Source organism: Schistocerca americana, chromosome 4 (assembly GCF_021461395.2).
Source record: "Schistocerca americana isolate TAMUIC-IGC-003095 chromosome 4, iqSchAmer2.1, whole genome shotgun sequence".
NCBI classification, from domain to species: Eukaryota; Metazoa; Arthropoda; class Insecta; order Orthoptera; family Acrididae; genus Schistocerca; species Schistocerca americana.
In genome coordinates, this window is record NC_060122.1 from 135,275,088 (window position 1) to 135,293,416 (window position 18,329).

The window sequence follows — 18,329 nt, forward strand, 5'->3', positions numbered from 1 at the left end:
AGCTTTATGTGCTGAGAATGCCAGGAAGGGTTGTTACAAGACGGAGCCCCATCCCTAGTAGGAGCCAGAGAAGAGGATGTCTTCCCTGGCCGAGGAGGAAGAGGAGGAGGAGGAGCTCCTGGAGGGGAAGGGATGTGAGCCGCCAAGGGTGAGGAAAGGGAAGGAGGGCACAATGGGGGTAGGGGGTGAGGAGGGGCAGATGTAACTGAAGCAAAGGTAGAGGACAGATTTACAGGGTGAAGTCTGCCAAACTTCTTCCGGGCATCAAAGTAGCTGAGATGGTCATGGATCTTTATTCCCTGAATTCTTTTTTCCTTCATGTACACTGGACACCGTACACTGGATAATAATTCCAAACCCAAAGAAAGCAGGCATTGACAGGTGTGAAAATTACTGAACTATCAGTTTAATAAGTGACAGCTGCAAAATACTGACACAAATTCTTTAAAGACGAATGGAAAAGCTGGTAGAATTCAACATTGGGGAAGATCAGTTTGGATTCTGTAGAAATGTTGGAACACATGAGGCAAACCTGACCCTACTACTTATCTTAGAAGACAGATTAAGGAAAGGCAACCCTAAGTTTCTAGAATTTGTAGACTTAGAGAAAGCTTTTGAAAACGTTGACTGGAATACTCTCTTTCAAATTATGAAAGTGGCAGGGGTCAAAATACAGAGAGCGCAAGGCTATTTACAAAATGTTCAGAAACCATATGGCAGTTATAAGGGCTGAGGGGCCTGAAAGGGAAGCAGTGGTTGGGAAGAGAAAGAGACAGGGTTGTAGCCTATCCCTGATGTTATTCAATTTTTATATTGAAGAAACAGTAAAGGAAACAAAAGAAAAATTTGGAATAGGAATTAAAATCCATGGAGAAGAAATAAAAACTTTGAGGTTTGCCAATGACATTGTAATTCTGTCAGATACAGCAAAGGACCTGGAAGAGCTGTTGAACGGAATGGGCAGTGTCTTCAAAGGAGGATATAAGATGAACAGCAACAAAGGCAAATGAGGATAATGGAACATAGTCGAATTAAATCAGGTGATGCTGAGGGAATTAGATTAGGAAATGAGATACTTAAACTAGTAGATGAGTTTTGCTATTTAGGGAGCAAAATAACTGACGATGGTCGAAGTGGAGAGAATATAAAATGTACACTGGCAATGGCAAGAAAAGTGTTTCTGAAGAAGAGAAATTTGTTAACATCAAGTATAGATTTAAGTGTAGGTAATTCTTTTCTAAAAGTATTTGTATGGAGTGTAGCCTTGTATGGTGGTGAAACATGGACGATAAGTAGTTTAGACAAGAAGAGAATAGAAGCTGTCGAAACGTGGTGCTATAGAAGACTGCTTAAGATTAGATGGGTAGATCACGTAACTAATGAGGAGGTACTGAACAGAACTGGGGAGAACAGAAATTTGTGGCACAACTTGACTAAAAGAAGGGATTGGTTGGTAGGACATGTTCTAAGGCACCAAGGGATCACCAAGTTGGTATTGGAGGGCAGCATGGAGGGTAAAAATCTTAGAGGAAGACCAAGAGATGAATACATTAAGCAAATCAGAAGGATGTAGCGTGCAGTAGTTACTTGGAGATGAAGGAGCTTGGAAAGGATAGAGTAGTATGGAGAGCTGCATCTAACCAGTCTGTGGACTGAAGACCACAACAACAACAACAACAACAACACTGGACACACTGGTGAGTGGGGAGAATGGAGACCAGAGCAGTTTACACAGTTAGGCAGTGGGGTGCAACGGCAAGAGGGCGGCCTCAGTCACCACAGATGGAAGTGGCATCACATCACAAGGACATGTGGCTGAACTTGAGGCAATGAAAGCAACACATAGAAGGCGAAATGTACGGTTTCACGTTGCACCTGTACACCATTACCTTGACCTTCTTGGGCACGGTATCCCCCTGAAATGCAATTATGAAAGCACCTTTGTCTATACGATGGTCCGTAGGGCCTTTCTGGACATGCTAGACGAAATGAATGCCATGTTGTTCCAGATTAGCTGTAAGTTCATTATCGACCTGGAGGAGAAGGTCCCTATGGAAAATTACATCCTGTGTCATATTGAGTGGCTTGTGAGCAACGATAGTCACGGGGATGTCCCCTAAACGGTCGCAAGCACAGAGGGAAGCTGACTGACAGAAGTTGTCTTTATAAGGAGAGAGCCAGATCTCATCTTGGTTAATGACTCAACTTCACTGAACTTGTCACAAAGAAAAGGGGTTTGGTGGTGGCACAAGTCTCTCCATTGGTCCTGATACAGATCAGGAAGCTGGAAAGGGTTTCGCCCCAAGCCGGCAGACCTGGTCCACCTCCCAGTGTATCGAAGGAGAGTAAGGCCAGGAAGGCAGAAACAGGAACTGAGACAGAACTGTGTTGAGGAAGCAGTAGAGTGGCCAGAGGGTTTAGCACATTTCATGTGCCAAATGTCCGTCCTGGTACCACACACTCTGAACAGGGGCTCGCCTCGTGAGTGTCACCCAGTCACAGCAATGGCTGCCTGGCAGGACGGTCATTGCCGGGAGTTTCGACACCCCAAAAAGATGGGCAACCACTCCTAGGCTTGCACAAGGTGTTCACAGTGCAAGTACCAGCAGTGTGATCCCTGTGTCGTCAGGGGGCACAGCCAGATGGGTACACAACAGCCCCACTACATGGACTGGCTATCGAGCTGGTGCCCTAGCAAGGAGGCCAAAGAGCTTTGGCGGGGAGGGAGGGGAAGGGGGAAAAGGGAGAGGAGAAGGAAAGGGGGGAGGAGGAGGAGGAGCAGGAGGAAGAGGAAGAGGAGGAGGAGGAACCCACGGGGAAGGTGCTAGGGAGGGAGTTCTTTGCCATCTGGCTCACACTACAGATTTCAAATTTGGAGATGGAGATCAAATCCCTGAGGGGGGAAAAAAGCCAAAAAGGAGGAGGAAAAAGCAACCAAAACCGCAAGAAGAAGCAAAGTCATGAGGATAGTTGGGCCAACATAAAGATGCACACCAAGAGAAGGAAAGAAAGGAGCAAAGGGAAAAGAAGAAGGTAAAGCAGCCTGGAAAAGAATAAAGGCTGCAATATCTCACAGACCCACATGCGCCACACGCATACCCAAAAAAGATCTGTGGGTCCCCTGGGGGGCAAGGGTAAGTAAAGACATAAATTCTACATCTACATCTACATCCATATTCCGCAAGCCACGTGACGGTGTGTGGCGGAGGGTACCCTGAGTACCTCTATCGGCTCTCCCTTCTATTCCAGTCTCGTATTGTTCGTGGAAAGAAGGGTTGTCGGTATGCTTCTGTGTGGGCTTTAATCTTTCTGATTTTATCCTCTTGGTCTCTTTGCGAGATATACGTAGGAGGGAGCAATATACTGCTTGACTCTTCGGTGAAGGTATGTTCCCGAAACTTTAACAAAAGCCCGTACCGAGCTACTGAGCGTCTCTCATGCAGAGTCTTCCACTGGAGTTTATCTAGCATCTCCGTAACGCTTTCGCGATTACTAAATGATCCTGTAACGAAGCGCGCTGCTCTCCGTTGGATCTTCTCTATCTCTTCTATCAACCCTATCTGGTACGGATCCTACACTGCTGAGCAGTATTCAAGCAGTGGGCGAACAAGCGTACTGTAACCTACTTCCTTTGTTTTCAGATTGCATTTCATTAGGATTCTTCCAATGAATCTCAGTCTGGCATCTGCTTCACCGACGATCAACTTTATATGATCATTCCATTTTAAATCACTCCTAATGCGTACTCCCAGATAATTTATGGAATTAACTGCTTCCAGTTGCTGACCCGCTATTTTGTAGCTAAATGATAAGGGAACTATCTTTCTATGTATTCGAAGCACATTACACTTGTCTACATTGAAATTCAATTGCCATTCCCTGCACCATGCGTCAATTCGTTGCAGATCCTCCTGCACTTCAGTACAATTTTCCATTGTTACAATCTCTTGATACACCACAGCATCATTCGCAAAAAGCCTCAGTGAACTTCCGATGTCATCCACAAGGTCATTTATGTATATTGTGAATAGCAACGGTCCTACGACACCCCCCTGCGGCACACCTGAAATCACTCTTACTTCGGAAGACTTCTCTCCATTGAGAATGACATGGTGTGTTCTGTTATCTAGGAACTCTTCAATTGACAAAAAATGTAAGGACTTCTGTATTTCTAAACGTGTGAGTAAAAATCTTAAGTACTAACATCAACTGTTTTAGATGGAGAAAGCAAGCCATGTGGTGTGTGTGTTTCATTAATACCACTGATGTTATTTTATTCCAGTAAACACATTTGGTGACAAAAATATGCATTTCATTGAAGTCGCAAGACGGATTTAAAATATCTTCACCTCAGAAAAGGTAGGCATCTTGAAATAAGTGTATAAGGCAGGGAAGAGTTATGTAAACTAACACCATAGGTGTCTGCCAATAAAATGTTGGTTCTACTATGTTTGTTAGTGTCGGTTATTACCCACTGTGTTATGTCTACTATTTTACAGGTATTGTGTTGTTTTTCTTTCAAGAGATACTTAAGTGCATAGCGTACAAACTGCCAGTGACTGCCACGACTTTCTTCCTCTTAGCATCCACATTTTATAATACGTAAACTACTTTTGAAGTGTCAAAATGTATTAGAATAAGTAAAATGTCTATAAAACACAGCATTCTACAACATACTTGCGGTGAGACTGTCACAATTACTAAAATCCATGCCCACGACCTCTGGCCTGCTGAGGAGCACTGCAGTCCTGAGTCCATGGATAAACCGTGAAAATCTGCCACATTATGCCACACAAACATACTTGGCCAGCAGGCAGATCGGTGAGACTAGACACGGTGGACAGGGCCTACACATTAGTGGGAAATGACATGCTTCAGATTGGCAGGCCCGAACCGTTACAGACACCCACAGAAATGGCCTGCGGTTTTGGCCCATCATGGAAGTCCACTGGTGTGGCCAGCTATTTACACGTCACAAACACCATATTGATGAAATGAGACCACTGTGATCAATCCAGGCAACAGATAACTTGCACGAATACTCTGAGAATCAATACTAATGAGGATAGGTAGCAACTCATCGTAAAGATGATTGCTGAGCCACAGACAGGCACGTAGAAAAGACAATCAAGCTCTCTCAACTAAATTTTTGGGCACAGCCTTTGTCAGAAAACGAGAGCATGCACACATTCCCACAATCACTCAGAAATCATGCACACATGACAGCTGTCTCCGGCTGCTATATCAAAAATCTCTTGAGAATCAGGTCCAAACAAACCACTCCTCACGCCTCCCCGTCTCTTGACAGCAGCTAGCAGCAAGAAGTGGTGACAGCACTGACTGCAAGCTGAGGGGAGAGGTAGAAAGGGAAGAAGCAATAAGAATGAGGGAGTACGGAAGTGGCTCACGTACTCAGCTGCGCCCAGCCAACTAAGAGCATGACATCTCAGTAAACAAACCAATTCATCTACTGCGACAAAAGTGAGATTTCTCCAGAGTGTTTTTCAAATTTCCCTAACACATTTGAAATTCCCTGATTTCCAGAACTTGTGGCAACCCTGTCATAGCAACAGTGAACAGTAACAATGACACATCATAAAGTTGGTGCCAAATTACTGGCTTGTTATGCCTGTGGCACACTACAAGCCCATCGACATTATGGACAGCTGCAAGACGTGATATGCGGTGGAGAAAGAAACTCAATCACTGTAACATGAGCCTTTGCCTATTTAATACATTTACATGAAAAAATAAAAATGTGAAAGTTACTTAGTTCCTTTCTCCACCAACCTTGGTTCAACAAAATTTCAATGACAGAAACCGTATGCACTGGGTTATGTTGCAGTTAATCTGTTTTCAGTAAACCAAGAGCTTAAGTTTTCCACTACCCTTTTTGCTAATCTTGTAATCCGCCAGATTTATCAATAGACCACTCAATATAATCATGCATGCATCCAGTGAGGTTGCTAGCCATGGTGAGGAAGGGTACATCTGCCAGTGCCAGGTCATGCGGCACATTTGTGGACTGTTGCGGACTGCCGCACACTCATCAACCAGTTGATGTTTACAGCAAGCTCTCCAGTTTACGTGTTGATGACAAACCTGTGTGATGTGGTTTTCTCCTTGATTGTGATTTGGACTTCTTGTTACTTACCTACTGCATCTGGCCCCATGGGGTAGCCTGTCTGCCTAGTGTAGTACAGTTCTTGCAAACTGCTCAAGCAACCACTGTGCTTTGGACGAATGAACTGACAGTAAATGGATTTGGTGAGAGCACGGTTCATATTTGAGTGCTCCCCAGTCGAACCTATGAACACTGCTCTCCTGCTGACTAACACGCGAGTCATTCATCAACCTTCGAAAGTAGTGTATCAACCACGAGGTATCAACATATAGAAGCCTTTTGTTTTGCGTGTTTCCAGAAGAGTTAGGAACTATTTACTTTCTATGAATTATTTGTAGGCTACATATGTGTTTAATAAAATCTGAGTCACTGAAGAAGCAGACTTACAACAGCAAAATCATTATTTTACATCCCATGTCTTTCACTGACACTCCTGTGATTTACAAACTGAACTTCTGATATCACCTGACATGTTAATTTCAGACTAGACACGCACATTAAGAAAAGAAAGATACCACAATCAAAGCCCAAGGCACCCCCATGTTACAGTGTGCCAATCTGATTCAAATCTCTTTCCTGCTCATTGATACTCTACAAGTAGCTTATCTTTTTTATTCTATACCATTTCAGTCCCCAACCAAATTCGATAAAGTTCTAAAACGTATGGTACATATAAAAGGTTTTTGGTAAATAAAATAAAAAAAAAGATATCCACTGTCAAATTAGTATTTAGTCCTACAAGTGCATCACACACAAAAGAATGAATTGCATTTTCTGTTGATACATCTTTCCTGTCAGCAAGCCACATGTCTGGAAGATCACATGGACCTAGATGTATTACTATTTACATGCTGTCTTTTAAAAAAAAAAATCACAATCAACAAGGATATTTGCCTATAATTGTCTACATTACTACTCTTCCACTTTTTTAAAGTGGCTTTACTAAAGAATGTTTCACATACAAAAGGCACATAATGTAAGTAACATATTAATGTATGGTGCAGCTATTTTTGTTGTATGTCTGTCTGTCTGTCACCCAAAATCTCCTGTATATAACCAGTAACAATATATCCTTATCATAACACTGTCAATCCATCCTGGATTTTCCACTATTGTGTTACTTTAATGAATGGTTTATGTATTGTCAAAATACACAAAGAGTTGTTCCTTTAGTCTGTTTACTTCTGTTATTTTCAGGTAGCAAACAGGGCATGTTTATTTCAAAGACAGTGTTGGAGAATATTCTGAATTTGTCTGTGTTGCTGATTACAAAATTTGGCATTTCTAGAGACTGGGATTCCACGCATCTGCTTTGACCAATGACATCATCACCATGCCAAAAACCCCTTTATTGAGCATATGCAACATTTTGAAAAAAATAAATCATAACGCCCGCAAAAATACAAATACCATCAAAACCAATACACTGACTGAACCCAATGAAATCAGTGGGACAAATGTGAGAAGACAGGGGTTTCGGGTGGGGACAAACTAAAAATTCAATAATAGAAACACCACCATTAGAGACACAACAATGGGAAAAAATTACACTTGAAACTGGTAAAAAATAAAACTCAACAAAACCATATGAAACACACCATAAGATCACATTATCCCAACCTCCAGTTAACCTATGTAGCTCAACCCTAAACCAAGATATTAGCAATAACCCCCACCCTCACCACAACTACAAAAGCCAGTTTTCTGATCTCCAGTTCATCTATATAACTCAAATATAGACAGGATACCAACAAACCCTCCCCACAACAACAGTCAGTATCCCAGTCTCCAATCACCTATGTAGCTCAACCCTAGACCAAAATACCAACAGCACCCCTCCTCCATCCCCCAGCTACTAAATCTGGTATGACAATCTTCAGATCTGCTGGTAAAACTTTTGGGATGTGAGGTTGTGGTCCCAGAAACTCTTCTGTTCCTGACCTTTTGTCCAGGACTGTGCTTGACATCCTCAGAAGTGCTACTCCACTGAGTCTTGCAGCCTGACTGGTCAGACGTCCGAGAACAACATAAATACTGTAGGGAAGGGGGCATGGTCAAAGTAACATGTGTTGAGCAGAGATAATTCTTGTCAGAGATAAAACTTAACTACCAATTTTCATCTCGTCAAAGATAAAACTGTCTAGTGATTCTGCAGAGCTACTGTTCATATGTTGCTAAGTTTAATTGCCTCCTCTTTCCTATTAAAATTATCCTCATGCTTATAAATTTCAATTGCTTCTGTACATAGTTGTGGATAATAATTTGACATTGCAGACAAAATTTTTGTTTCAGAAAACTTCACTTAGTGGTTTCCTGACTGAAGAGCATGCTCTGCTACAGCTAATTTCTCTATATTTCATAGTCGGCAAAGACTTTTGTGCTCTTTTAGCCGTGTAGTTATGCTCCTCTAGGCAGTTCCAATATGAACTATACCATATGTACACAGAATTTTGTATACACCACATGTCAACAGAGGAGGGTGTTTTTCCTTCACAGACTGGAGTACTTGACTTATTTATCTTTGTTGGTCTAAAGACTGGGCTGATGTCATGTTTCTGTAAAGCCTTACAGATCTGATCCATTACTATTTTAATAAAAGGGAGAGAAACTGTATTTTTCCATTGTTTCGCTTCATCCTTGTCCTTCAGTCTTCTGTTCTATGGCCAAAAGTTTCTCGAAAGCCTACTTCAGATGTTTAATTTCAGCGTCCAAGTGTTCCGATGTGCATATCCATTTGGCTCTATCGACAAGACTTTTAGTGACACCTCTCTTTTGTTGTGGATAATGATTGGAGTTTTTATGGAAATATCTGCCCGTATGTGTTGCTTTCCAAAAAAAATTGTTGTCCCAAATTTCCATCAGACTGTCTCATAACATCCAAGAAAAATATCCTATTATCATTTTTCATTTCCATGGTGAACTGGATTTTTTTATTAATTTTATTCAGATGATCAAAGAATTGTCCAAAGCCTTTCTACCATGGGACCAAACCACAAACATGTCATCTACAAACCTTTATCAGCCGATTGTTCGAATTTCTACATACAGAAATTGTGATCGCAGGACCTAATGAGTTACCCATTGCTACACCATCAAGTTGCTCATAAATTCATTATCCCACTGGAACTGACTTGAAATACGGCAATTTCAAAAAAGAGCAGTCAAATCTCCTGGAGAAATATTCCGTTATAAAAATCATAGTTTCACTAACTGGCATCATAGTGAATAAGGACAGTAGCCAGAATTAACCCTTCAAGTTTCTCAATAAAATGACACGAATCTTTTATATATGAGTCAGCCATACAAGACGAAAAATGGATTCTGTTGACCGTAAGTCACTGAAACCACATTTATTCCTTGCTAGTAAGGTACAGATAGATCTGTGGAATAAAATAGATTACCTTACACTTACATCTATCAAAGCCGTGATGGAAACGTCTACTAGTAGACATAAGAAAAAGTTCGGAAAGTTACAAACTAATGTAGCAACTACAAGCAATACTGTGATGTCTGATACTGTTATTAACAAGTCGGAGAGAGTGTTATCTCAAGACGAGATTTCCGTCCTTGCAAAAGAAGGAAACTATCCTGTGACACATAAGAGAGTACTAGTTGAGGATATTATCGTGCATATAGAAGCAGGTATATGAAATGTTCCCAAGGAAACTGCAAATGCAATTTGAATTGAAACCACCATGGTCTTATGCCACAGTAAACCTTTGGAATTTAATTTAATGAAAGGTGAGAGGAAGGCTCTCAGAGATTTAAATGCAGATGAAGAGGTAGTGGTTCTTCCTGCTGATAAAGGGAATGCTACTATTGTTATGAATACAGAGGATTATCAAAGCAAAATTTTGAACCTTTTAACGTCAGGACAGTACAAAAAACTTATGAAGGACCTTACAGCCAGCGTATTGAGGAAAATAAATAACTCATTAACAAATGCTCTCTCTGATCATGACACAGTTAGTCAGGATAAATGACATACTGCCTTACAGTGTGGATACACTGCAGTGGAAGTCAGTTACCATCATTAATGACTACAGGGCAAATGTTTATAAGAGCAGTTTACAACAAACAACCTATTCCATAATAAATTCATGTAAGTATTTCAAAATAGCTTTCCACATAAGCTAATCAGAAGGGACATGGATCAGTAAGGGGATTAAAGTCTATTGTGAAAGGAAAAGGGAAATGTATCTTTTGGCAAGAAAAAGTAGAGACCCTGCAGTAGTTGCACACTACAAAACTACTCAAAATTACTCAGAAAGGTTATCAAAAAATCAAGAAGCATGCACATAATGTCAGAAATCAGTATGTCTGACAACAGAGTTAAGGCAATATGGAATATAATGAAGCAAGACACATGACAACCAACCACAGAAGAGGATAACATTACTATGGAATTGAATGGAAGGCTTATAAATGGCATGTCACAGGTAGCAAATGTAGTTAAAAATCATTTCTTAAACATAGTAGAAAGCAGAGGGACCAACAGTTCAAGAGAAATATCACAGCAATATGTTGAAGAAGTAACTCTCATAAAATTACATCATATGAATGTACCACCAACTTCTGACATTAAGAGGGTCATACATTCTCTCAAGAATAAAAGCTTTTCTGGTTTTGATTGTGTTTCCAATAGAGTACTAAAGATTTGTTCCCGTATGATATGTATGGTATTGTCCGAAATATGTAATGCATCACTAACTCAAGGTATTTTTCCAGAGAGACTAAAATATGCCGTTGTTAAACCCCTCTTTAAGAAACAAGATAAGAGAGACGTCAGTAACTACTGACCTATTTCACCGCTGACATCATTTTCCAAAATTTTTGAGAAGGTGATGTACTCTAGAATAGTATCTCATCTTGGCAACAATAATATCCTCAGCAAATCAAAGTTTGGGTTTCAGAAGGGTTGCTCTACTGAGAATGCCATTTACATGTTCACACACCAGATATTACAAACATTAAATAAAAAATGAACACTGGTAGGTATTTTCTGTGATCTATCCAAGGCATCTGATTGTGTAAATCATAGTATACTTCAAGAAAAATTGAAGTTTTATGGGATTGATGGTGTAATCAACCAATGGATCATGTCATATCTAACCAAAAGAATGCAGAAAGATGTACTTAAAAGTAATTCAACCAACAGCCAGGGACATAATTCTGACTGGGGAGGAATCACATATGGGGTTCCCCAAGGCTCAATCTTAGGTCCACTAGTTTCTCATATATGTAAATGATCTGCCACCTAATGTACAACAAACAGAATTAGTTCTTTTTGCAAATGACATCAGTATTGTTATCACTCCCAGTATACATACAGAAATGGAAGAAATGGCGAACAAAGCTCTCAAAAGTATCATTTACTGGTTTTCTGCGAATGGTCTCACCCTGAATTTCAGAAAGACACATCAGTTCTGCACTTCTAGGGGCACTGCACCAGTGATAAGTGTAACACATGGAGGTGAAATAAAACATATGGTGGAAACTCCAAAATTCCTAGGTGTCCATATTGATGAGAATGTAAAGTGGAAAAAACACATTTTGGAACTCCTAAAACAACTTAGTTCAGCCACATTTGCACTTAGAATCACTGAAAATTTTGGGGAGACAAAAATCAATAAGTTGGCATATTTTGCTTATTTTCATTCAGTAATGTCATATGGAATAAAGTTCTGGTGCAACTCATCATTAAGAAAAAAGGTCTTCATTGCCCCAAAACGTGCTGTAAGAGTAATATGTGGTGCTCACCCGCGATCATCTTGTAGACATCTGTTTAAGGAGTTCAGCATTCTCACTAATGCTTCACAGTATATTTACTCCCTCATGAAGTCTGTAGTAAATAATCCACTACAGTTCAAAACAAACATTGAGGTACTTAATTACGATACTAGAAAGAAAAATGACATTCATTACTCAACATTAAGGTTGCCTTTAGCACAGAAAGAGGTGCACAATGCTGCAACAAAAAATGTTGACCGCTTACCCAGTGATATAAAATGTCTAGGGGGAACGAAATAATTATATGGTGATGTTTAGAGTACAAATATGAAGGCCATTCAATAATTAAAGAGACAAATTGGTCTGGAGAAAACAGCATTTATTTTTACAAAACAATACTTTTTCTACTTTTCAACATGATCCCCTTGAACATTCATGCACTTGTTCCAATGGGCTACAAGCTTTTTTTATTTCGGGTGCAAAGAACTCTTTATCTTGATGTTTGAACCAATTTCCCACAAACTTTTTCATGTTCTCATTGTCCTGGAACCTCTTTCCACCTTCAGTGCACCACACAAGTGGAAATCACTAGGTGCTAAATCAAGACTGGGGGATGAGGCAGTACTTCCCAGCCCATTTTGTCAATGGTTTCACAGGTTAGTTGAGCAATATGAGGACATGCATTGTCTTGCTGCAGAAACACATCTCTCCTCTGAGATCCACGTCTCTCTCTCTCATGGCTTTCATGAGAGTCAACATGACTTTCCTGCTGATGCTTGGGTTTCCAATTTTCTCTTGACACGTGAGTTGGTGTGCTTCCACTTTGTCTTTTTGATTCTGGCTCGTAACAGTGAACCCAAGTTTCATTACAAGTTAAAATTTTATTGAGGAAGTGCTCACTTTCTCTTTCATAATATTCCTTTAGCTCTGTGCACACTCTCAACCTTGTTTCCTTGTGTAGACACGTCAGCTCCTTTGGGACCCATATTGCACATGCTTTGAGGTACTTCAGCAGGCAAAGGATGAACCACAATGACGGAAAAATACAGTTTCTCTCCCTTTTATTACGAAAGTAATGGATCAGATCGTTATGATCTTACAGAAACATGATATCAGACCAGTCTGTAGACCAACAAAGAAACTAAGTCAAGTACTCCGATCTGTGAAGGATAAACACCCTCCTCTGTCGACATGTGGTGTACACAAAATTCCGTGCTCATGTGGTAAAGTTTATATTGGAACTACCAAGAGGAGCATAAATACATGGCTAAAAGAGCACAAAAGTCTTTGCCAACTACAAAATATAGAGAAATGGGCTGTAGCAGAGCATGCTCTTCCATCAGGAAACCATGAAGTGAAGTTTTCTGAAACAAAAATTTTATCTGCAACGTCAAATTATTATCCACAACTATGTAGAGAAGTCATTGTAATTTATAATCATCAGGATAATTTTAATAGGAAAGAGGATGCAATGAAACTCACCAACATATGGGCAGTAGCTCTGCAGAATTGCTAGACAGTTTTATCTTTGGCAAGATGAAAATTGGAAGTTAAGTTTTATCTCTGCTCATCACATGTTACTTTAACCATGCCCCCTTTCCTACAGTATTTATGTTGCTCTCAGATGTCCGACCAGTCAGTCGACAAGACTCAGTGGAAGAGCACCTATGAGGATGACCAGCACAGTCCTGGGCGAAAGGTCAGGAATAGAACAGTTTCTTGGACCACGACCTCACATCCCAAAAGATTTACCAGCAGCTGTGTCATCTGGCCATGAAAGCCTTCATTCTATAATCTCCAGATCACCTATATAGCTCGACTCTAGATCAGGATATCAAAAACCACTCCCACCAGCACAAAACCCAGTGTCCCACTCTCCAGCTTACCAATATACCTCAACACGACATCAGGGTATGAATAACCACTACAAATGCCAATATATCAATCTTTAGGTCACTTATATAGCTCAACTCTAGCCCAGGATAGCAATAACACCCCCCCCCCCCCCTGCAACTACAACAGCCAGTACTCCAATCTTCAGTTTATCTATATAACTCAACCCTAGAGTAAAGGTGCACTTACAGTGTTGGTGGTTTTCCTGTTGTGTGTTCCAGCCGGTATCTGTACGCCCGGTGAATTATGGGAAGCGTACTTGAGGAATGATGAATTGGATACGACAATACAGTGGAACACATGAGAAGATGAAAAACATTGCAGGTGGATCAACGTTTTTTTAATTAATCATGGGAGAATGTAGAATAAACTATGTTTTGAATGAAAACACGGGAGAAGGTAAGTGGAACAATGTTTTCAATTAAATTCAATTAAAAGTACTGATCCACTTATGAAGTGGTTACGCACATACCTAAGAGTACAGTTTAGAATTTACAACATTGTTTTATCTCACAACATTCTGCACAATATATTCCATTGTGTCACCACATAATTTTGTACAGTCCACATCACCACGACAGTAGCACACTGAATGACACAACCGCTAGAGCGCACTACCTCTTCATAAACTGTGCCCTCTACAAGAAAATTTCACTTCCACCTCAAACACACACATCACAGATCAATGATGTACAGAACACATCAAGGCACAGAGCAGTTACATCACGGATGAAAGCAGATGGGTAGTGTCCTAGAACCAAGTATACTGTAAAACATTTTCATTATCACGTTTTTTTTTTTTCATTTTCAGAAATAAACTTTAATTATTTATTTATTTCAGGTAGCCACAGAGTTTGTATGTCTTCCTAATACCTTGGACAAAAAATTAACACCTGTACTAATCACCTAACACAAATAGGACACAGATTGCAGATAGAATCAGCAACAGTTTGGCATGAAGATGTCATGCTGGAAGTCACCTGGAGTGACAGGAGTGTCACAGGAAATTTCAACTCTGCTTCCATTAACAACAGAAGTTTGGAAGGTAGGAGACGAGATACTGGCAGAAGTAAAGCTGTGAGTACCGGGCGTGAGTCGTGCTTCGGTAGCTCAGATGGTAGAGCACTTGCCCGCGAAAGGCAAAGGTCCCGAGTTCGAGTCTCGGTCGGGCACACAGTTTTAATCTGCCAGCAAGTTTCAGAAGAAATGAAATTAGAGTTTAGAATTCAAAACGTATTTTCAAAAAATTGTGGGAATATTAATATTGGTTACTTGATCCTAAAATGAAACTAAAATCATATTTTGGTTCAATAGCTGAACCACTGAAATATTATGTTTATCTGAACTCGCAAACTGGTAGCAGACCCAACAAAAATATGAGGTTTACCATTAGCTACTGATGCGCTATCAACAGAGCTCAAAAAGGTAATCACTCCTAGTGGATGCTTGAAGAAACCATCTCAGCATTCACTTGGAACGATCTCAGAAAATGACAAAAAAGCTTAATACAGTCATCGGATAACGATTTAGCAAATGCCAGAATCGCCATATATAATTTACACACAAATAATCCGCCAAAGGCCAGTTGTTGTTTGTTTTATTAAGCAGATAATTCATGGCCTGTGCCAATTTATCTCTCCATTAACATAAGAATTCGAGCATTGGTCAATCTGAATAAGAAGTTTTACTTAATCGAATCTTTCACAATCTGGCAAAAGAATTGCTTCTTTTATTAGACAGTTGCTTCAAATTAATTATCCTTCACTCTCATATTTTTGAACCTGACAACTTCTTTCTTCCCACAAAACTGTTTCTCTCGATTTAATAAACGAGCAGTTTGCCATGCACTGAACCTTTAGCACTGCAGTTTTTCAGTAGCTTACTTACTTCTTGGGTACAAATTGACAGGCTGGCCGCAAAAGCAGTTTAGTTACCGATAGTGTTTTTGGTTTTGAAGTCGATTTTGAGATATGATTTGATTTTAGAAGGACCCATTACACATCACAGATAAATCTTTTCCTATATTTCCTGTAACCTTAAAGCTGATGACCAAGTCTTGCTTCGTCAGAGATTGTTTCTAATTAAAAGTTTATGTCTTCTACATCGAAAATTGTGCCATGTCTTTATATCTCTACACATCTCAAGATACATGGTATAGAAAAAGACGAGTAGCCGGTGTTGATCATCCTGTCAACTGAACTAATGACTGTTGAATTAATAACCGAGTGAAAAAATATAAACACTGTAAATTATAAACAGTTAAACACTGCTTCCTTGAACTAAACAGTTGTCCAAATGTTTGGGGAAGTAAACACAGGAACTAAAGGAGTTTCAAAACAAAGTGTGATTTCACCGTACGAGTGATGAATTAAACAATTAGTAAAAAAGGCAAACATACCATGTCCACTCCCATTGATGACTGCCTGGGCTGAGTGCACTTGAGAAGTGTTAGAAGACTTCAGCTCGTTCATTAGGTTGTCCAGATAAACCCAGAGAAGAGTTCGACAGGGCTTAAATGTTTGCCTCTCGTAAACGATGTTACTCGTCGGTTAATTGTCAACTGCGAAAAGAATGGGAAGAATGCATAATCCGACAATGTCTGTAATGAACTCTAACAACAAGAAAATGTCCATCTATATAGGTGTAATCGTTTATCACACTCAATTATTAAGGAAACATACCATTGGTCTGCTAAAAGTCACCAACGTAACTTCTACTAACAAGTATATTTTTGTGTTTATTCGGCTTCCGTATAACAACACACCACACCAAGCTAAAGTCAAAGATTTTGCCACTACTTTCCTGAATTCCCAGAGATGTTACACTTAAATCGACGCTATCATGATCGATATAATTCCCCCTCTGCGCCCGGGAACAACAAACAACAGTCTAACTTAACTATGGCACAACATAGTCACGGTGGTTTCTAGGCCTGTCCACGCGCAACGATCTGCTGCGCAAAGTATATGTACAAATGTCTATGCATGCAACAAATCACAACAAATGTGGCATGTTCACTTGAAATAAATTTCAATCAACCAATCGCTCTCCATCTGTCTGTATAGAACAGAACAGTTTCAGTGCCAAGCGACTAGCCAGTTGCAACCTCAAAATTTATTTCATTTACTCAGAAATTCGTAATGAAGAAAATTCTGTTATGGTTTGGGTGTTAGTAACATGTATTGCAAGAAATACTTCAAACAAAATGCAAGAAACGGAAAGACCGGTCAGAATGGTCTATATAATGACAGCTTAAGCGAAGGTAGTTTTGCACATAAATTTTATCCGCTAGCTGGAGGACGAGCCTGACGGCCCAGCTTGTTTACTTGCGGATAGATTTGGAAACACACAATTATGTTACGACGATCATGACGAATTGTATAGTAATGAAAAATACTTGTACGATGGGAGCAATTACTCCACACTAGTAGTTGATACTAATGTTAAGATCCCTGGTAACAGGAAGAAGCCACAAGGAGCAAGAATTCTCTACTAGACTTTCCAAACAAGCATTGAGTGAAATCATACATAACACTTATGAGGCTACATATGCCATCCCGAAGGAGGATTTCACGAAGGAAAATAATGCGCCGCTGTCTCAGTGTCTCAGCTGTGTGATATAGCAGTCCTTATAAGTTAGAGATAATATTTTTACAGTTTTAGACCGGTTTCAAAATTAGTATATTCTTAGAAATTACAGGTGTAGACAACAAGCTGTAGTTTAGTTTGTTTCTGACTCCAGTTTTTCAGTTTCCTGCCTGAAGTCTACCAACAACCTATTATAGACTTCTGCTCCAGAATATAAAACTCTACTCTGAAAGCTAAAGAGGGATTCATAGTCTATTCGAAAGGTTTAATTGCAGTATTGTCCGAGTTAATTCGCTCTTGTTACGAAACATATATAATTTTAGGAAGCAAAACAAGCTTAACAATCCATATGTCCTGGAATACACTGCTGCAAGATCTTCTATTATCAGCTTAACACAATATGTTCAATTCACTTTTTTAGAATAAATAGGACCTACTTTTTTGCTACAGTGTCACAGAAGTTTATGGCACAGGACAGTAACGAGTAAAACTATGCTACCAATTCCTTTTGTAGGTGAAAATAATAGGAGAGATTTCTAGGTGCAAAGAACTGTGTATTTTGATGAAGTGATCCATACGCTAATACCACCGTAGTTTCGTGAAAATATTTCTATCAGAAGCATCTAAAAGAAGAATTGGGTAAAGCTCTGTATTAATATCTGCAGTCATTTCCCTCAGTTGCTACTTTATGGTTTTCATCTTGTTGATATCTCTGAAATTAATAGAATCTGATGTATAACAGTAATAATAATAATAACAACAATAATAATAATAATTATAAGGCGACGAAAAGAACAAACCTCTAATAGGGCTAACCCCCCTTTTAGTCTGATTAGTTGGTTCAGGACAGAACTAATGAAGCCTCGGACAAGCGCTGTCAAGGTCGGGGACAACGCTTGAACCCTACGCCCGTCCACTATGGTAATGACACTGCTAGCCACACGGAAAATGATTTAAATCCAAATAGAGGTGTTTTGCAGGATATGCTTCCTGC

The 18,329-nt window shown here is 39.8% G+C and overlaps 1 protein-coding gene across 4 annotated transcripts in view; it reads right to left on the minus strand.

The window, feature by feature from the left end:
- LOC124612308 (mesoderm induction early response protein 1) overlaps positions 1 to 16,550 on the minus strand; it is a 204,232-nt gene extending 187,682 nt beyond the window's left edge. For 2 of the 4 annotated variants that reach the window (XM_047140430.1, XM_047140428.1), the window contains exons 1-2: positions 16,429 to 16,550; positions 16,146 to 16,307 (exon numbers count right to left, since the gene is read on the minus strand). In XM_047140430.1, the coding sequence (XP_046996386.1) occupies positions 16,146 to 16,218 (73 nt within the window). In that variant the 5' untranslated portion in view covers positions 16,219 to 16,307; positions 16,429 to 16,550. Of the gene's footprint in view, positions 1 to 16,145; positions 16,308 to 16,428 lie in introns of those variants that run through there. The other 2 variants (XM_047140431.1, XM_047140429.1) reach the window with 1 other exon arrangement.
- Between the last annotated feature and the right edge of the window lie 1,779 nt (positions 16,551 to 18,329).